At 45.4% G+C, this 21,418-nt stretch overlaps 1 protein-coding gene across 12 annotated transcripts in view; it reads right to left on the bottom strand.

The window, feature by feature from the left end:
• Window positions 1-21,418, bottom strand: part of CACNA1H (calcium voltage-gated channel subunit alpha1 H) — a 200,957-nt gene that overhangs the window by 49,895 nt on the left and 129,644 nt on the right. For all 12 annotated transcript variants that reach the window (XM_048961289.1, XM_048961277.1, XM_048961278.1 and 9 more), the window contains one exon: window positions 491-642. In XM_048961289.1, coding sequence (XP_048817246.1) covers window positions 491-642 — 152 coding nt within the window. The remainder of the gene's footprint in view (window positions 1-490; window positions 643-21,418) is intronic.

The raw sequence follows: 21,418 nt of genomic DNA, 5'->3' as shown, positions 1-21,418 counted from the left end.
TACGAACAGTGTTGGTAGATTGAAACCCAGCATGGAGAGGTGCTGCACAACCTTCTCACATGCATGCTGTGCCATCCTCAGTGCAGGCTGAGACAGTACTGCCTTGGGAGAGGAGAGCAGAACACTGCCCTCTCTTGCCCTCCTGCCTGCCCTGCTCTGGCCTGAGTTACATGTTAATTTGGGAGAAGCACACTGCTGGGATACGGACACTCACAGTACTCTTTCCCAGGACCAGCAGTTCTGCACTCCAGTGGAAAATTAACCACAGTGCCAGACATGCGGCGTAAATAGACCTTACTCTCCATCTGCCAGGTCCATTTACTTTGGATGGCCCTTCCAGTGGTGGAAATATAAAATGGGGCAGCATAAATATACCCAATGATAACCAGAGAACTCAGGATTAATACATGTCACATCATTCCCATCCCATTCCCCAGCTGATCCAAGCCCTTGGCAGAAAAGCCACGGTGGAGAAAGAACTGGCAGTGACCTGATGACAACTATGATCCCATCAAAGATGTTGTATGGGTTCTTGATGTAGCCGAAGAGGCCAAAGGCAAGGAGTTTCAGGAGCATCTCCAGGGCGAACATGCTTGTGAAGACGATGTTACTGATCTCCAAGGCATTGGTCAGCTCGTCTGGCTATGGGGCAAAAAAGCAACATGGTCAAACAGATGCACAGGGAAAGCAGCCATGGGCTGATATGTTCCTCTCCCTCTGGGATTTGTGCTAATGATGCATTCAGGCCATGTTTTTCCTGCGTCCCTCCCACAGCCCCCAGTCTTATTGGAAACATGGAATCCCAGTCCATTTTTGAAGCAGTGTCAGAACACGTGCACTCAATATAAGGGCCCAAGAAACTATGCAGTGGAAGGTGCTTGTCCATTCTTACAACAACATCTACAAAGGTAGTATGGCTTTCAAGTCTTCTATTTAGAACTGCATCACTCATGCTGCTTTTATTGCAGAGCTTTATGGGTCCTGCTATACCCCAAGCAGAAGCACTTCCAACACAGCATAGCTCTGTTTACATACAAACAAAGCATTTTTCCTACAGATAGCTCTTAAAAGTATTAGGAAAACAAATCTCTGTGAAAGTCAATCGGATCAACAGTTTTATTTCCCTTGACTGCCTTTAGAAATCAGCCCTAAAAAAATCCAAGATGATTTCTCTTTCTGAAGTCCTATCAGTAACTCACAACAGACCCTGTTAAAGAGACAGCAGTAGAGCTGCAAATGCCAGAATTCCCTCTAGGATCAGAGTGGGTTTCTCTGATCACACAAGTCTGCATGCAGCTTACACCTAAGCACTGATTTTTCCATTTCCCTCCTTCATCATCAGCACCAAATCACCTTAGGCTACAATCTCTTATTTCAGACACGGCCTCAGAAATTCCCTTCCTGGGAGGTGCAGCAGTGCCTGCCCAGCACCTGGGCTCCTAATTCATGGCAAGAACCTGGCACAGCAGGGACACATCCATAAGGTTGGCTGGGGTTTGCTCCAACAGCACCAAGCTCTGCAGTGCGCATTTCTAATGCTCACGACCCGCTCCTTTGTGAAAGAAAATGACTCTTTTTCATTTTCTCCGTGCAATAATATTGCCTAGAAAAAGGTGTTATTTTCATATCTGACTCATCTCCTGACTGATAATAACTTCCTTTATTCCCCATCAGTCATTAGATGCTATGTTAATAGTTGGCAGTTTCTTAGGGATGTTGCTGCATTATTTGTGGCTCTGAAGGGAGAAGGCACAGTTAATCCTGTGCCATGACCACATTTAACTCCGTGTTCTTCAAAGTGAATCTCTGGCAATTGAAATAGAGGGGAAAAGAGTTAACTTGATGCTAGGAAAAGTCTGCACAGCCCCTACTATCGGCAGCGACAGTCTGTGGGCTGCTAATGAACCATCACTCATAGGCTAAATTACTTTATGCTATAGTCTGCCTTTTGCTCAACCATTTATCCAAGAGAAACAGCACGAAGAGCCTCAGTCCTCATGATTACAATTCATATACACTAATTACTAAGGGACACCAGGGAAAGGACTGTGCAATTTCCATTCTTTAGTTTCCAGCAAGGGGCGACCCAGGCGGCTGTAGGGAGCACTAAGACAGCATGGCCCCTGGGCTGCCCTCCCTGCACCTTTCTCACTGCAGAAACAGCAATTCCTTCCCTACCATCAGTAAGCATTTGTCACACTATTCCCTTCTCCGACAATGCCAAAATGTCCTGGAAAAGCCAGCTGAAGAAAAGGACTGCTCGAAGATGGCACCTAACCAGCTCCCCAGTGGAGACTGCACCCGAAATAGAGCCCTTCTGGCTCTGCCACCCTGCTGTAAGCGACAGTGGTGACAGGACACCGTGCCCATGGCATCCTTGAGCCATTTGTCACCATCAGCACACAGCTGGCACGTTCCACTTCCCCTGGGCTGGGGTTATGCAAGAGCACTCTCGACAAGAAGCAGAATAACTTGCTAAATTCTTGCAGCCCTCCAGGCAGCAGAATGAGTCTCCATATAGAATGGCAGAATATCCCAAATTGTGGCTTGCAGTGCTGCAGTTGTCTGATCCAATAGAGCCACACCTACCTCAGCACTCTCCCAGCTCGTCTCACTGCTGCCTGATGTGCTGCCAAGAGCCACAATTTTATCATGAAATTGGGATACCTGGAGATCTTTTCAAAAAATCCCTAATTCTGTGGCTGTGCGAATACAGCAGCCTCAGGAGGATTTACCAAAAAGTCACTGTCCAGACTGAAAAGCATAAGCTGGACAAAAACACCCTCTGGCAAATAAGAAGAATTTGCAAGTTCTTATTCTCTAAAATCCCGTGGTTTCTAAGCCAACCCCACGACTTTTTGTGGCCTGTTGAACACATGGGATTGCATCCAGTTAATGTGCCAGTATAACTGCTTATACTGATGGGGCAACTTCCTTTGACAATTTGGTGCCCCTATTGTTTACTCTCTAGCTTTTGCTTCATATTTGAGTTCAGAAGAAAAGCTGCAGAAATCTGTCATGGGCAGTAAGATAGGGCGTGAGGAAGAGGGAAAGGAAGGGACACAGATGGGATCAATAGCAGTGGTGAGGAGCTGATCCAGCAGATCAAGAATGGCGATGGGAGAAGCCTGGGTAAGGTGATGGCAGCAGGCTAATGCTGCAAAGCCAATAATTGTGCTTCAAACGAGATCTTCATTATCCTTCAGTGATCGTATTTGGTGTGAGGCAGAACTCATTTGGTGCCAAGTGCTGCTGGAATGTGAGGTGGTGAGAGTGCAGCCTCACAGTGACCTGCAGGCAGAACCCACTGGGCAGTGACAAGGATGGGTGGCCCTCCATGCTGGCTGAGCTGCTGACGTGAGCTCCTGTATTATTAGAGCAGAAGCTGAACAGCAGATTAGCCAAACATCCAGTGATACTGTCTTCAAATGTAATTACCTTCTTTCAACATCAACCTAGAAAACAGCCTGCTGTGGGTATTTTTATGGCTTATGAAATAGTTTGTTGCTCAGAGCGCAATTCATTTCCCACTTTTCTCACTCACTGATGAGCAAAGATCTAAAGGAGGGTCAAGGAAGAGACACTAAGCTAAGATGGATTTGGCCATTCCCCTGGAGTCAGCCACCAGGAGACACTGTTGTGTTGTTCAAATTCAAACCAACCCTACAGCAGGAATTTTTCCAGGAGCCTTTTTTTCTCTGGGAAAAACAAAACGTTGATTTGCTGAAAACAAAACTTTTCATGGTAAGGATTATTTCTGTCAAACTTCCTGGCTGGGAGAAAATGAAGTTGCAACAAAGCTTTCAAATTGCTGTGATGTCTTGTTTTGACCTGCGCAGAAAAGCAAATTTCAGACGTTTTGCTTCAGATGTGGTTGTGCTGCAAAATACACCTGCCTTTCCAGCAAGGAGTGGCTAACAAAGCTTGACATCAAAACGATGCACATCCAAGAGAGTATTTCTAAAGTGGCATTTTTTGCTGTTTACCAAATGCTTTGTAAGCCCTAACAGCAATGACAAGGCAACTACTGTAAGGCCCCAATCTGTATCAGTGAGAAGTGTCTTTTTCAAAAGACAGTGAGAGTGCACGACCCACCATCCACTCTGGATATCTCTACATCTTTTACTGCTGCAATTCTTGACCTTTAAGGTGGTTCAAGTTTTTAGAAGCAGGACAGGTCAGACAGCAACCAAGTAACACAGTGTGATGCTACAAAACAGCCAGGAACCACCACAATGGATGCAGTGCAGGACATGGTGGGTAAAGCTGTCCCTTGGGCATAAGAGACCACAGTGCAGCTCAGAGAGAGATGGGAAGCGTCGTGCTGGAGACAGCAGAAATGAGCACAAAGAATGGCTAACCCACATGTACCTCCACCAGATCAGGTACCATGTAATGTCTGTAAATGGTTCAAATTCAAACACAAATCTCACAGATTTCAGACTCAAATTAATCCTATTTAGCTTCAGGAGTAAGCATCCCATCAAGGGATCAATTTGCAAGATTTCAGCATCCTTGAATGTAAGTTTAAAGCAACAGTTAGCTTTGACTCCAAGCAAAACACGTCCCAGGAAAGCATAACCACCTCTGCTCACTTTTAGTCCATATTTATGCTGCAGAATATTGCAGTGATTCAAAACCATGTTTTTATTAGGGACAAACATCAAACATTTCAGCAGTTCATTCCGAGTTCAGATAAACAGACAAAAAATCCTTTTCTAAATAGTTTGGGTCTGAAAACCTCGGAAGGATGGTCTCCTTCTGAGAATATTTCTGGTTTTAGTAAGATGCAGTGCAAACCCAAAGCCTTCCTGGAATCAGGAGAAAAATCAATGAAAGAGAAATCCATAATGGTCAAATTATTGACGGCGCCCACAAAGAGAGGATGAAGACGAAGAGTAAGACTTTGCAGCCCAAGATTCTCTTAGTGCAGCTGAATTACTGCAGTTCTTCAAGCAAGCCATTTTATCTCCTTGTACATTTCTTCATCCTTTTGCCAATCTTCTACCTTCCCCCTCTTGATTCCTGCATCCACAAAGACCTATTTTACATAGCTTGGGCTCAATCCCCAGCAGGTTGCCTCTGTGCTTTGGCTTGGAACCTTTTTGCTCTGATACTGAGAATAAATAATCATGTCTGCATTACACCGGAGAAAAGGGCTGTTAGACACCTGGTCCCTCCTGCTGAATGAACAGGGAAGGATATTTCTAGAGTAAAGGATGTGCTTTGCTTCAGCAATCCCCCTCAAGTCCAAAGCAGTCGTTTGGCTCCTCCTGAACAGGCAGAGCAGAGGCTGGCAGAGACGCAGAGGAGTGGTAAACAAATCCAGAACATTTAGTCTCATAAACATCCTTTGCACTTGTGTTGTTTTTTTCTCTAGTCCTGAGCCGAAAGCTGTCAATGGGCTTCTGAGCACTTGTTTATGTTGGCTTTTCTTGCTTTATACTTTTAAGCTCAGTCTGCAGCAACTGACCAGGAAAAGGAGACATAATGAACCATCAATTTACGCTTTGCTTCCGGACACTCTGGATTTTCTCCCTTCACACTGTTTTCAAGGGCTGCCATTTTCCAATTACCAGCTAATCCATTACAACGAATTTACCTGCCTGTGAGCTCTGGCATCACCTTTGTTTCACAATTAATACCTGAAGAGAACGCAAGAGAAAGGCAGGGAGCAGGGAAGAGGGGCCTTTGGGCTAATTACAATGAGGTAGAGGGAAGGAAAGTCCAAACCGCACAACTCTTTGCATGAATAAACCCAAATTATGGCAATTATTACAGTCTAGATAATCCAAGCACTAAGCATCTTTACGGTTTAGTACGTCTCCAGGTTGTAAAAGCATATCAAGACACCTGCAGCCTCTGTCACAATCTTACCAGCTGCAAAAAGGTGAGAATCCTACAAAATCCATGCAAAGAGCCCCGGGAGTAGTGACACTCTCCTCTGTAGCCTGGCCTCAAGCCCAGCACTGCCTCCCAAAGAGCACCATGACCACAACCCTCTGAGTTTTCATCCCTTTGCCATGCACTGGCTGCACACAACAGAGCTACACTTGAGCCAGCTTTTCCTCTATGGGTGAGATTAAAGCCTGCTTGCTTCACTCACTGAAGCCACACAGCCTCCTACTTAACTAATCTGTTTAACTGATGGATTACTGGGCTCCATATTACATTTGCATGGTTTACATGCCACTGTGAAAGCAATTGCAAGATGAAAGCCAGTTTTTCTGGGACAGATTAAAGTGATGTCTGGGAAGAATTAGTTTAGTTTACTTTTTTTTTTTTTTAATAAGCAATAGTGGTAAAAAATTGTGGAAAATAGTTTAAACGAGTCTGAAGCACTGGCACTACAGGAGGGGAGCAAATCAATGAAACTGCTAAAGAGAGCTTGACATTGCAAAATATTATTCTGACTCTTTCTAAAGAGCCAGAACATGTGGGAAATGTCTGTATAATGCTAATGCTACAGGCAGACTCTCATAGTGAGCTTCAGCCTGCGACCCTGGAGCTGTGTGCCTTCCACAAACCTAGGGTGGGGTGTTGGGTAAAACACAGCGGGGTGTTGATGGAGGCTGAGTGGGTGTGCAAGCTGCAGCCCATCTCCTTTCCTTCTTCTCCTTGGAGGTGGCTGCTCACAGCAGCTGGTGTTCCTGCTCCCAAATCCACATCCCAGGCATCTTGCTACACAGCCAATGTTGGCATCCACCTGAACACGAGCAAGAGGGCTCAGCCTCCTGCTTTGAGAGCTTGCAGGCTTTGATAAAAGGCAGCCCCAGCTGGGCTGGGATGCAGGAGGAGTTTCATGCATCGTGGTGAGACCTAAGTGTAACACAGAAATGCAGTAACAACACCAGAAATGGATGAGGGAGGGTAACCGTACGGACTGAAACTGCAGCAGAAGTGACAGAGCTGCCCTAAACTCTGTGAGCTGTGCGCTTGTTTTTCTTTGCAACTGTTTCGTTCTTTACAGCTATTTCATTCTAGCATCTATAAAACAATCTGGGAAAAGGCTCTCTTGGAGGGAGTTTGAAGAGCCAGAAGCTCACAGCTGAAGCAGAGAGCCGTCAAGGAATGCAAGTGACATCTCAGAAGGCTGCCAGCAAATGTGAAGGCCACGTTTTAACCTTTTCTCTCCATTTTTTTTCTCACTTGTCAAAGACCAAAGGGGATATAGTGATATTTCTATGGTGAAAAGAAAAGAAGAAAAATAAAGATAAAAGAAGAGAAAAATAAAAAAGAGAAAAGAGAAGGGAAAAGAAGTGAGAAGAGGAAAAGAAATGACAAAAGGGAAAGGAAAAGCTATTTAAGACTTGGCTTCTTTTCTCCTCTTCATTCCTTGCCCATAATTTGACCTTAAAACATAGGAAGAATAATGCAAGTAGCCTTTCGAGTTACTGCATTGTAAAGTATTTCTTTTGTAAACTGTCTTGATGTAGGTTATTGACTCTTAGGACTCTCACTGTATTGCAATCAACTTCAAACTAGTTTAGCTGATCTAGACTAAAGCACAGACAACACAAATTGCCTTGCCTTCATATGATATGGCTTCAGTTACTAGCAAAAATTGCTTGGTTGGTTGGTGCAGATAAAAGTTACTTAAGCTCACTGCCCTTGGAAAGAGACCAGCAAATTGAACCAGGATGCCCCAGCTCCTAGAAGCCTGCCCTGGCCACCAGGATGTCTGCTGGTCTGAGGTGCCTTCTGCCCTGTGTTGGACAGCCAACCAGGGTTGGGGTTAACAGATGGGGTTACCATCTCTACTAGAAGTGTGGCTTTGACAAGCTTCTGCTTTCTGATGACAAAAAATGTTTCGCTGAGAGATTTCCAAGGGTGCCCTACTTATAAGCAGGCAAAGAGAAGGAGAGATATCTCTTCCTCATGTGTACTGATGAATGTTCCCTTTCTGGCTCTGCAATTATAAATGGCAATTTTTTTCTCTTACTCACCTCTACTCTCAGGTTTTATGCTCTCCTCTAAATGGGATCCTTCATGTGGAGCGATAATAGTTTAATTGAAGGTAGCTGATGGTAATTTTTCTTCCTTTCAATTGACCTACTTGATCTTCTAATGCTCTGTGGAACTGCTTTTACGTCTCTGCTCTGTGGATGAAAGTCACTGCTAATAATTTCTTACCTAACTGCATATTGTCAAACAAATGCAAAATGTACCGCTCCCTTTTGGAGCTGCAAACAAGGCATCAGTGGAGGACTGGAGGAAGCTGCACAAGCCTAATGAACTCCAGCATACAAAAAACTAAAAAGAAAGAAAAAGGCAAAAAAAAAAAAAAAAAAAAAGCCATTAGAGTAAATGTCATCCAGCAATGACCATATACACAGCCAAGTTATATACAACCTGGGGCTACTGTACGAAGCCTTCACATTCATTTGGTATTGACTCCTGGGAGTGTTTTCTACTGAAGAAATCATGGCTACCGTACTTCTATCTCTTGTAACAAAAGCTATTGGTCAGGGAGTTTGCTCTGAGGGATAATCAGCTCTTCTTTGTAGCTTCCTTAGGAAACTTCCCAGGCAGAAGGTCCCACATGGCACAACATATTTGCTGTATTACTTTTCCATTTCTCAGTTTCATTCAGCAAAATGCAATTTCATTTCAAGTGGCATAAATGCCAAGCTGGATTAGATCAATTGCTGCCTTCTCCACCCTCAGGAGGAAAGGACTTGGGCAATCTGAATCGCTACCAGCAGTAGCATACAAAACTACAGCTACTATTCTTGAAAAGTAGGTCAATCAGCCAGATTATATCTTGATGGAGGATCACATGCCCTGACAGATGGCTGAAAAAATAAGACTTGAAATTAAATAAAAAAAAATAAATGAATAACCCCGCAAACAAGGCCCAAAGTGCTCAGGTTTAGTCATTAGAGGAGAAGTCTCAGGAGGAAAGAGCCAGCACTCCAGATAACAGCCAGGGATGAAAGCCTGCAGCCATTCACCAGGCACTGTTACAGCCCATCTGGGGACAGAGGCCGGAGCGCAGACTGTAAACTGGCTGCCTGTCACTGATAGAATGATCAGTTTTATCGAAATAGAAGAATAAAAGCAAATCTGCCTGAGTTGAGGATGACAAATGCCCAGTTGCTTCTACAGCGTCGGGTGCAAGTGAGGCAACTGGGCTGCACCCACCCCAGCACATCAGAAAACACCCCTAGTGACTGGCATTTCAGCAGAGGACCCGTTACTTCTGTCCATCCTCTCCTCTCAAGCAGCTGTTAAATATCATCAGGCTTCTCTCTGCGAGCAGGATGCCATCCATCCCACTTCGGCTTTGTTCCTTTAAGAGTGGCTGGCGAAATTCCAAGGAAATTATACAGCCTGAATCATTCTCATCCATATGCTGGTGGAGCCCTTCAAAGAACCAGCGGATCTGCGAGGCACGACATCGCTTTGCGAGGCCTGTGTTGACTCTCATCCAATATACTTGGCTAATCTCTCACCATAAAAAAATTATATATTCACACAATGAAATGTATTCACACAGTTCTTGTCTGTTGCAAAGCTTTTTTGGTCTTGACCACTCTCTGTACTGAAGTCAACAAGAAGCGGACAAAAATCATCAGCCTAATGCTCCAAATCAGCTTCACAACTCATGCATTATTAAAAAGATAATGCACCATGGAACGTGATTTTTTTTTTTTAATTTATACTTGGGCTGAAAATGCCTTGTATTTCAAACCATTAACTAGAAAGAAGAGCTAGAGCCTACAGTTTCCTTTTAGCTATAAACTGAGTCAGAGGATTTCAGGAGGTAGAGAATTTAAGACAAAGCACACAGTATTGTGAAATGTGCTATCAAAGAATAGACACAAAGAATATGCTACAACTGCTTTGAGATATAAATGGACACAAAGGAGTCTGCACAAGAAATCAAGGCTGATTTCATTTGCAAAAATCTTGCAGCCAAACTAGAATTGCCTATTTTTGACTGTGCACAGAGTCTCTGTGGTTACAGCATTGTACATCAGAGCTTCTGTCCTTGGGCATTAAAGGTGGCAGATGCACGAAGGCTGAGAGAATATAGAACTGTTTCCAAACAATTTGACTGTCCTGCAAGAGGCACCTTTAGCAATGATTATATGATCTTTCCCCACAACTAAGCAACAGGCTCGCTCGCTGATAACACACAGATCAAAAGCCTTTGGGTTGTCATTAGCAGACAAACTCAATAGAAGTTGTTTACTTCACCCAAGCTAATGGCACTGGAAATATTTAATCAAAAAATGGACACACTCTCTCTATTACTGCCAAGATGATTCAGAAGGGGCCACTTAAATCTATTTTGTCAAGATATTATTCATCCCCTGCTAACAGACCTTTATGGAGAGCCCCTTTGAATAATGTGCATTCATCATTTGTGGGCTGTGTACTGGTATTAGGAGATGAGGAGCATCAAGAAAGCACACCAGAGGACTGCTGATGGGAAGAACAGGATGGGGAGTATGTTTAGTCTACAGCTGACAAAGACCTTGACTAAGTTAACTTTTAAGCCCAAGGAGAAGAAACTGAAGTGGGCTGATGGGGAAATAAGTTCAAGGAGAGGAGAGTTCTCTAGAAGCTTGAGCAATCTGCAGTAATTGAACTCTGAGCACTGGGTGAAAGAAAAGATGATTAGGAGAGCTTTCCTACAGCGGTTCAGAGACCTTCACATAGAAGAAAACAAAAATGTTGGGTGGACATCAGGAGAAGATTTAGTGGTACAATTCTCACATGGATTGTCCACTTGAGCCTTGAGCTTTGGCTCATCAGGGGAAGGTCTAGTGTCTACATCTGGATGCCAAATGTCAGGACTCCCAAATTCTTTTCCTAATTCCCCAACTGTCTAGTTTCTCTCGTGATCCTCAACAAGTATCAGACACCATAGCACAGGCAGAGCGCAGAGACTTTCTTTAACCAAGGACACCCACCTTATGCAGTTGTCCTAAAAGATACGAAATTCCTTATGATCTTCATATATAAAGAATGGAACTTGCCTTAGAACAAGAGGAGGAACTGGGTGAGTTGAGCTCTATTTGCTGTGTTTTTTTGACACTGGCTGAAAAAGATTGCTTGGGTTAATAGATCCAGGCCACTAATACTGTGGGTAGCTACATTTTACTTCTGTATTTGTAAACTGATGAAGTTCAGTTCTCAGGGATATCTTCTGGGGACAACAGAGTTGTGGGAACCTCCAGCTCTTTTGTTCTCCAGAGAGGACTGTGTTTGGTACAGACTTAGATTTGATGTAGTCTTTCTGCAGCTTCCAGAAACACTCATGAGCTGCTCGAGATTCAAAAGCTTCATCAGCACTGAAATGATTATCTGCAAATTCACATCTGTAATACAGGCAGCAGCTCCTCTCTTCTCTGCATCAAAGACATACACTGGGAGCCAGCAGAACAAATTCAGGGAAAATCCACCTTTCCTCCCCTCTAGTAAGCCTAAAGCAAACCAAGCAATTGTTACAAGCTCATATTTGTCCCTGAGAACACAACACTGCAAGCAACCCAGGGTGCTCTAGCCTGCAGCCAAAGCAGGCAGATGGGAACTTCAGATCTGCCACACTGTTCTTGCAAGTGAATTATTGATACATTCTTCTTAGCCATGAGCATCACGCTAAAGTGGCAATTAAAACCATCCACAATGATCAAAAAGAAAAGGCAAAAATGGGAGGGTATAAAACCAGACTGTATTTGCTTATTGGATGTAATGAAATAAAATCCCTACTAAGACAGAGAAATAACAATTATTTCAGCCCTAATAACAGAAGCACTAATTCAAGTTATTGTAAGTATTATGAGGCTGCTGTGCCAAGCTGCCAGAGATGTAGGGCTGCTGAACACCTGAGAGCAGGGACTGTTGCAGTGGATGCACTGGGTTTTGGAAGCTGTTTGTTCAGCCTTGGTGCGTTGGGCAAAGGGGACTGTCTTCTAACACTAATTACACCGCTAATGGCAACAATAACAACACCTCTCAAATCATCAGCACCGATGTCATGAATGCCAAAGCGATGCAATTAAGTGCTGCTGTCATTTCAAGTGGACCTGTGCAGCAGATGAAAGCAAAGGTATAAGAGGCAGCACACACCTTCTGATTCACCAGCTTGTGGCAGTTTCCCTATGGAAGATGCAGGCTCTGCAGTCCTTTGTGCTGCCTTGCACCACCACCCAAAGCCTGCTGTGCTCAGGACCTGACCAAAGCATGTGGCTCTGCCATCCCGCAGCCCACCACCATGCACTCACCAGGGGGGAAATCTGCCAGAAGGTGCAAAGCAAAAAAAGCGTATTTAATTTGCAGCCTTCATGCATGTCACACTCAAGTTTTCCTTCTGGCAGCATTTCACACCCCTGCCATGGCTCTGGCTGCAGGAATGATGCTCTTCTAGCAGCAAGGCCCAGGCGGATGGGCCCTTCTTCCAGCTGGCCCTGCTGTCTGGGCTTTGATCCACTCCCTGCCCTGGAAGCAGGGCCAGGCATCCCCTGCTGTAAGGCAACCCCAGGAAAAAGCCAAACCGATCCCTATCTTCCACACAGCAACATCAGTTTTCAAATGAAACGGGCAACGCACAATTTTACTCAAAGAGGGGGAGTGAAAGAGAACCGAGATGCAATCTCCAGTGCAGTGGCTTTAATAAACCAGCAAGGCTAAGTCAGCCACACACAGTGAGCAATGGAGAAAGCAACTGAGCTTGCAAAGATTTGCCTCCAGTGGGAATCCTCCTCATGGGTTTCCAAACCAGATAGACTGCGGCGAAAGCTGTCACACTACTTTATTTCTTAGCCTCTAAAGTATCAAGGGATGGGATACACAGTGGTTCTCAAGCAATTATTTGCTAAACATTGGGACTCGCTCAAATGCTCTCGCTTGAGAAGGCGATGGGTGTTTCCATGGCAATGAGCCTCGGTGACTGTGGGCCTGGACGGTCGCTGCGAAACCACCGTGACCCTTGGACACCCGAGCACAGCGAGGGGCTTCCTCCTTTGCTGTCTGATGATTTTTCTTTCATTTCTGAGCTCATCCCTGTCTAGAAGTTGCTGTGGCTTGCTGTGCCAGGGACTGAGGTCCAAATGATCACAGAAACATGCCCTCTGCACCAGCCCCTCCATGGCACAGCACAGAGCAGCCTTTGCTGCCAGCCAGGTGGACACCAGCCCTATGCCCAATCCTGGCTGCTCTGAGCAGTGCTGGCCCTCCATCTAAAAGCTGTAAAAGGAAGAAAGTAGAGGAGGCTCAGGACTTCATACATCAGAAGTACACCAATCTATATGCATTTAAACCTTTTAAGAGGGGTCAAACTGAGAGGTGGTGGTGTTAATAGGGCGAAGGAGGAAGCCCGCACATAAAGAGGCAGCTTCACACCCAGACGGGCATCCTTCTAGGCAAGAAATTCATCTATACTTTGGTGTAAGAAAGAAAGAAAAAAAAAAAAAATAGGCACGTCTCTCTCCAAACAACCCTCACGTAAACTTTCTGCTATCACAAAAGCTTCAGCCTGGGCTGAAACGACAGAAAATTGATGCATCTCTACCTTTGAGTACTTCCACTGTTTTCCTTCCCAACTTTATCATTGAAACACACGCTTCTTCCTGGTGACCGGCAGTCTAAAACCAGATCAACCCGAATCACTAGAGTAAATCTTTTCAAATTTGTTTAAGCCCTGAACATTGCAACTCCAAAGTGGTTTCTATGGAGATGCTAAAAAAACAGAACGACACCTTCTGGGTGCTGCATTTGGCACAGCAAAAACTACTGGTGTGTAGCGAACGTGGGGTGAGAGGAGTGAGAGCAGGGAATGAGAGCCCCAGAATGCAACTGCTTACACAGAGCTGCAGTTAATGGGGTAAGTCACTGCTTCGTTAACCAAACTGACACGCTGCACTCGGCAACGCACAGAGTTTAATTAACTGCTGGTGATGGGACATTCACACAGGGGAAGACGGCCTGCCCAATTTCCTTACGGTGTGGACGTGATAGGGAGAGGGAGGGATGAGCGTTTGCAAGGCAGAAGCAATTCTTGTTCATTAAGAGGTTTCTCAGAAGTGCACCGAAGCTGCATTTGGCTGCCTCTCAGAGCAGCTCTATCTCCTCTCTATCTTCATCTGCAAAACTGGGCAGAGGAGTCCAAATCTTGCAACTTCCTACACAATCTATTTTAGAGTCTCAAAAACAAAAACAACACACAACAGGAAGGATGTGATTACTAGAAATATGTCTGAACTCTCCCACACTCCAGCCCAATCAGTCTCGACAGCTTCTCCATTTGCATCATTAGAAGGAGCTTTCCCAGCTCATCCCACTCCATCCCATCTGCACAGTCCCACTGGATCAGAGTTGGGCCTGCACCAATGCCCAGCTGCCACAGCACTTGTACCAGGGTCCAGCTTGGCTCTGTTCTGCTTTTCCCAAGTACAGTGGGACACAGAGATGCCCACAGCATGGCTGAAGCGTCACTTCGCACGTTGAGAACTGCCTTGAGCCATGCTGAACCTAAACCTGTGCACAGAGACTTTACAGAGACAGCCATAAGCCCAATGGCTCTGACAAGACCTTCTATACCACCTATACTTAATACACCCAAAGAGCTGATAAGCAAATGCCAAAAGCCATTTGGTCTTATTTAAGCAAACCTCCATTGGAATCAACCAAAATTTAAACTTCAACCCAGGCACGCACAGGAGTAAGGAAGCACACAGCTATGGTGGGGACACAGAGCAGTGTGCTGAGCCCTTGCTCCTCCCAAGAGAGGCAGAGGACCCCTTCCTCCAGCTATGGCAAACTGGACACCTGGTTTTCAATGAGCACATAATAAATAGCATGGAGTACTGCCCACCTCCCAGTGAGTGCTCACCCCTGGGATCTGAACATACAGCTGGCTGCACTGAGTCTGGCCAGTGCCAACCTGATTCTTAAACTATTAAACCATCACTTCAGGCTCTGTATCTTGTACTTGCCTTGTATATTGTACAAGGGGAAAAAAATATATTGATTTGGGGATTTGAGAATTTCAAATAAGAACATACGATTAGAAAAGTATTTGTTTCAGATGATGACAAATAACTGCAGAAACTCAGAAAGTATCTGTTCTTTACTCCGCTGTAATGACATGAGGTCCTCTGCAGTGATGTTTTACATGCTTTCCCAAGAGCCCAAGCTTGTTAACCTTCATTTTACTGAATGTTTTCAGAGAAGTGACAGCTGCAACAATAAATATGGCATGCAGATTTCATGCTATAGTTAGAAGATCAAATATGTATGAACACCTCTGCTATTACACCCTGACGAGCAAAGGGGGGAAAAGGAGTGAGAGGAAATCTATAGCATTAAATCATTTCTGAAACACAAAAGGAATTCTTCAAGCTTGGGTGGGAAACATCTGCTCCACCATTAGCTGCAGGGTCAGGATCTGTCTGTTGGCCTCAGCCTGATTGTCCATCACTCACTTACAGGTTAAACAGTCTCAGAAACAGGGAGAACACGTGCATGAGAAAGAGAGAGGCATGTATGTCCTCAGTCACGTACTCTATAGCAAGGGAGGGATTCCAGCTACTTTGGTGGGTACCTGCATATGCTGGAACTCTGGCAGCAGGAAGGAAGGGATACAAAAAAGAGAATTCCAGCCTGACCCTTGGGAGACTGCAAGTGGCATAGGGGACAGAGCTAGGGAAAGGAGAGGGAATGAGAGGCAGGAGTGTATCTTCGGTATCTCTGCAAAGTGTTGCGGTGGTGAGCAGCCCTACTTTCACCTCTAGGGACCTTAGAGGTGTTTGAAGCTCCCAGTCCTCAGCACAAACTAGGATTTCTGGGATTTAATCCTTCTCTACTTCCATGGTCTGCCCCTTCTACCTTGGCACACGTATCAGCTGGTACCTGCCAGGACTTCAGCACACCACACCAGTAGCTCTGTTTAAAGACATCCAAGATGCTGATCTCTTATTTTGGCAGGTTCAAGAGACCTTAGCACAAATGAGAAATATGGTCCCCATAACACAGGTCATTCGCAAGAAGATAATTGCTCAGCAACCCACGCTGCTTTCAGACTCTCGGGCTGAAAATCATTTACACAAATGACACTGTTTGCACTCCCAAGAAGCAGTGACCAGAGACAAACAATGCTAGCTAACACAGTTGATAGCTCTGAGCCCTTGGCAAACAGAAGGAAGTCTCATTCTCTGCCATGTTGAGCAGCTCCCTGTGGTTAAATTTGTTTCTCACTGATGGGATTTGGGACAGATTGGAGCTATGAAGTTTCTGCCTGGATGGGAGACTCCAGGTATACACACTCCAACTCCAGAATAGCATTTATCACCCCATGAAAAAGCCCTCCCAACGTGGAGAGCCATACCATCTACCACAGGGAATGAACAGCACTGCTGTGAGTTACGTTTTACCCAGAGAGCTAAGTGAGAAATGTAAGCACTGTCCTAAGGCTCCACAGGTAGAGCTGCTAGAAGCAATCAGCACACTCATGCTTCACAAACCACCTCAAACCAAACTAATTTTAAAGCACAGACAAGTCCATGTATAGTCATGCCGAGAGCCAAAGAACTACAGGATCCGTCTGTCTGCAGCAAGCTCAATTCCCTTTGGAGTACATAAACTAAATAAAAGACTTCTCCTGCTGCTGTTTTCTCCTGGGGGACTATGGTAAAAAGTTTTGGATTCATCTGTGCATGGGACAGAACAGGGAGAGTGGAGGTATTCATTTGTAAAGGCATCGGACATCTGACAACAGGGAAATGAAATGCCTTCACCGGGGGAGAGGCCGTGGGGTCTTCCTGCCCCTGTGCTATTCTGTGGCAGATTATGGTTCTAGCAAGCTTTCCTGCTACAAGGCCTATGCACACAGTGTTTTTTCCCAAATTGGGACTCAGGCTGTCTTAAAGGCTGTAAACCAGACAGAGCAAACAAAAATAGAGCTTGAAAAGAATGCACACAGGCATGCCAAATCTCCCTCGTTTTTGAGTAAGTCTCACTACTTTCAGATGCAGCTCTCCACCCCCCCCCGCCACCTCTCCAATTCAGTTATAATAAAAACATCCTGATCTTGTGACAAAAGATTCAGAAGGAGGTTTCAAGGAGATGTTTAAAGCTTCATTCATAATTCTGGATAATCTCACTGTCCTAGCTGGTGAACCCTGGTTAAAACCTGAGGAAAACCCATGACTCAGGTTGACAGCAGCAGTAAACACACCTGCTTATTTCCTTGCAGTGATTCTTCTGCTCTGGTGAAAGGAGCTAGCTAGACTGCTACCTGGGCATCCTGAATCCTTTGCCTGCGAATCCTCAGCGCTGGGAACATGGGCAGCACACAGCAATGCTACTGAATCTTTTCCCAGAGCTCACAGCCTACATTGTCATCACCCCATATGGACTGCCAAACAGTAATCCCACTTCGCTCTTAGGTGTGCCGTGACTGTCCTCCCTACAACTCCCTAATATTTTATCAGTTAAACGTATTTCCAAGTCTTCCTATATTTTTCTAAATCTTCATAGAAAGAATTCCACAGGGAGTGGTTGGAAAGGCACAAAGATATTAAATATGAATATTTCTTTTGCCAGCTGACAGCTGGGAACAACCACTCTATATGCACTGTTAGCCCTTGGCCCAGCATTATCTTGCACCACCCCACCCTCTCTCTTCTCAGCATGTCTCCCTGTGTTATGGTCCATATCTCCTCGTGCTACGCTTCTATTGCTTCTGGTTTGAATCTGGAATGTAAACTTGCTTCTGCAGCATCTACCTGCAACCTTCAGGCATAAATACTAATGCTGAGAGAGGCACAGCACTGTTCCCATTCCCACTGTTATTAGTTGTAATAACATCCAGCAAGCTGGGAGTCTCATATGGTGGGGTGATATACACAGAACAAAACACAATCCTTGTTTCTGAGGAGCAAAAAAGTCCAAGAAAAGCAAAGAAAGATGCAGACAGACTGGGGAAGCATCAGGGAACAACAAGACAGCCTCAGCTAATGTGAGAGGTGGTGTTTCTGCAGAACAGCAGAACTCCCAGGAGAAGGTAAGGCATTCCCTGCTTCCTGCCACTCCAGGGCATGTTCCTCTCCTGCTCTGGTAAAACTCACTGATGGCCAGCAGGAAGGCACAGGCTCAATGCAACGTCGCATTCATTGCTTGTGAAAACCACCTTCTTCATTACAGGCTCTCTCTTATCGCAGTTTCCCTTTGCAGCAAGCAGACACCCCGCTGCCCAGCTGTATCAAACCTCCCAGCCTTGGAGCACATTAGAGCCATTGTCAGTACAGCATTTGAAACTGGCTGCCCAGGGCTGTGATTTACGCACATTTTTGTGATGAAATGCAGCTGGCAAATGCACTCTGCTTTCATTCTTGAGGCTATATTACACTTGGTTTATTTTACCTGCCAGTTGAAATGCAAACAATCCGTCTACATTCTATATATAACCACCCGTTGCCATCATGCGTGCTTGTGAAGCATGGGAGTTGAACGGGCTCAGCCACAGAAGGCACTGGGGCTGGCTCAGCTGACTTATTGTGTGACCCAGATGGAAGTAAAGCAGCTGGAGGGTCCGGCCACGTGCTGCAGGCCCACTGCTGGCACCGAGCAGAACGCCAGCCTCCATGCACTGTTTATGCTGGGAAGCACGTTACTGTCACCTGCTTAAGGAGCCATCTCAGCAGGGAGCGGATGCCGTTTGTGCGGTCAATCCCTCGCCACACAGAGCAACTAGTGGCGTAAGCGAGGGGAAGGAACTAAGCCATTGGTGGTGGGGAAAAATGTGCCTGCAGCTCTATGGGGAATAGCTCTGTATTACCCCCTAGGCCAATGAGCACATCTATAGGAAGCAGATCAGACTGCAAGCTCCCCTTGCCATGACTAGCTCTGTTGTTCTCCTGACTCTCCCGTGACTGCTCAGTATGTCAGCACTGAAATGAGTTATTATGCTCAGTTTCTGCATTGGAGAGGTGCTGTTCCTGTCTGGTAGGAGGCAGAGGAATGAAAGGATCTCTAGTATGCTTGCCCTTATATAGTAAAAAAATAAAATAAAATACCAAGAACATACAATCCAGCAGAGCAAAACAGAACAGCGGAGGAATCAGTTAAATTAAGTAAGAGAAAAGCCTCCATGAACACCATTCACAGGCAGGCTTCCCAAGGAAGGACGTGATTTACACCCTTTGCCATGAAGGCCACTAAGGTTCAGCAGACAGGGATCCAGTCTGCAGCTGGACACCTGCCTCTGGACTGCTACATTTGCTACCTATGTGCCATGTTAGGACACAAGTACCTCACTTCTTGCCTATGACCCTCAATTCCCTGTGATATGGGAATGAAATGTTTGCTGGGTGTAAGCGCTCAGCCATGAGTTACTGCTGGCTCTGATCAGAAGCCTTGCAGCCTGAACTCTGCAGGAAGGATAAGAAACTTGGTGGCACTTTTGGAAATGTCCCAGCAGTATCCGTCAAATGAGGTCTGGAGAGCACTCAAGAAGTGGTGTGATCTTGGTGCACAAGAAAATGGGAAGCACTTCCCCAAAGTCTCCAGATAAAGCCCTTCACGTTCCTCTCAATGGTGGGAATTCAGCCATCAGCAGGTGCTTGCTGAATGAGTTGAACTTCCATTGCTCTGCTCAGAAGACCCAATACATGCTCTCAAAGCCTCCCTACCAAATCAGTGCATGTGGAAAGCCTCAGAGGGAAGCAGGGATGCTTCCCTGGGCTGAATTCACACATCCTGAGTTGGGCTGGTGGGTATCTGCTTACCTCAATTCCAGACTGAGTACTTAAAATTGCATCACACAAAGTTCGAAGAGTGAACAAGTTTTACTATCTGAAAGTCATCATCTTAGATCGGGATAATATTTTATTGACTCACAACTCAAAAGGAATTTAAGCAATTTGCTTCAAATGCTGCTGAAAGGTTTCATTCTGCCTTTTGAATAAGTGCTGAGCTTTCCAGGCCAAAACAATTTTTCAAGCCAAAATTGACAAATGCTCACCAGAGAAGCTGGTTGCTACCTTAAATCACACAGAATTACTTTTACTCCAGAAGAATAAAATGTGCTACTCAAACCCAATACTTCTCTTACACTGATAAACCATGGACCACTGGGTGCTCACTAAGGTCATCTCCAACCTACTGCGAAGACAGCTGCTCTGAATGAGACACGCCATGGGTGAGAGATCAGAAAACCAATTAGGAGCTCTTTGAACAGCAATAGCTTGGAACAAATACTAATTTGTACTTCTCTTCTGAGAAGTGAATATAAAATAGCATTTCTACTGCCATTTGATGTAAATTGAGCCTTTTATGTGGAATCATTACAAGTATCAGCAGCTACTTCTGCAAATTCCACTGGGAAGCCAAGTAGGGGTCTCTTCTAACAATTTAGAATAGTCAGGGGCCCTCGGGGATGAATTTGGAGCTCGCCTTTAAGGAGAGATATCACCAGCATTGCTCTTGGACAAACGAACAGGATTCTGTCCTTCTGCCAGATAATGGGGGAGGGGGAATCAGGTTCTCCTAGCAGGGCTGAACTCGTCTCACTTTATCATGGCCTTGACAACAGATGAGAAGGATTTGAGTCCACCACCCTTTGCCAGGGCTGAACTGACCCTGCAGCAGAAGCCAAATGAAACAATTATTTCTTCAGACCAGGCACTGAAGCATGTGCAGGAGCTGACTCTGAGACAGCAAGCTACCAGCTTTCAGTGTCAGAGAGGCACTCAGACACCTGGCTCCTAAACAGGTCTGCTCTGTGCCAGGCTTCACACTGCCCCAGTGGCATGGCAGAGGGCATGTTTTTGGAATGCACTGTTCCTGCCTGGTTACTGCAGTACCATGGCACGTTCTCAGATACCCTGGAGAACTGTCAGCTGCAATGAATGCACAATAAAATCATCCAATTTATTGAAATTGCCTGGAAGATTAATGTGAGGATTGCCTTCCTCTTTGTACTTGGCTTTTCTCATCTGTGGGAGTACCTGTTTGTGCTTGAGATGGAGAAATATATAAAGCATAAGAAAAAAAAAAGAAAAAAAAAAAAAACAACAACTCCAAAGCAGGCAATTAACCTTTGAAATACAAGTTGTGCTGATGCTAACTAACAGCATCCTGTAACTTCCTAATTACCAGCCTTGTACAACCTGGCAGTTGGAGATGCTGCTGGCTGTTAACCAGGCGGATGCACTGTGCGGGAGGATCCGATTGCTGCTAATGACTGATGTCCCACAGAAACTCGCTTGCCTTCATCAGCTGCCTCCTGCTACCCAGACCTCCTGCCATACACGGGCTGCACTGCCATATAATCCTCAAGTCTGGCTTCGGGAAGAGCTGCCTGCTAAAGGACAGCTCTGGGCAAAGCTGCTCCAGCTTCTCTTCCTCCCCGTGAATTCTCTGTTGCTATCTCACTTGTGCCTTGAGCCACAGGACAGGATCCTCACCT

The sequence above is a fragment of the Lagopus muta genome, chromosome 15, assembly GCF_023343835.1.
Source record: "Lagopus muta isolate bLagMut1 chromosome 15, bLagMut1 primary, whole genome shotgun sequence".
NCBI lineage: Eukaryota > Metazoa > Chordata > Aves > Galliformes > Phasianidae > Lagopus > Lagopus muta.
Note: the sequence above shows the minus strand (reverse complement) of the source record. Positions and strands in the feature narration are given on the sequence as shown.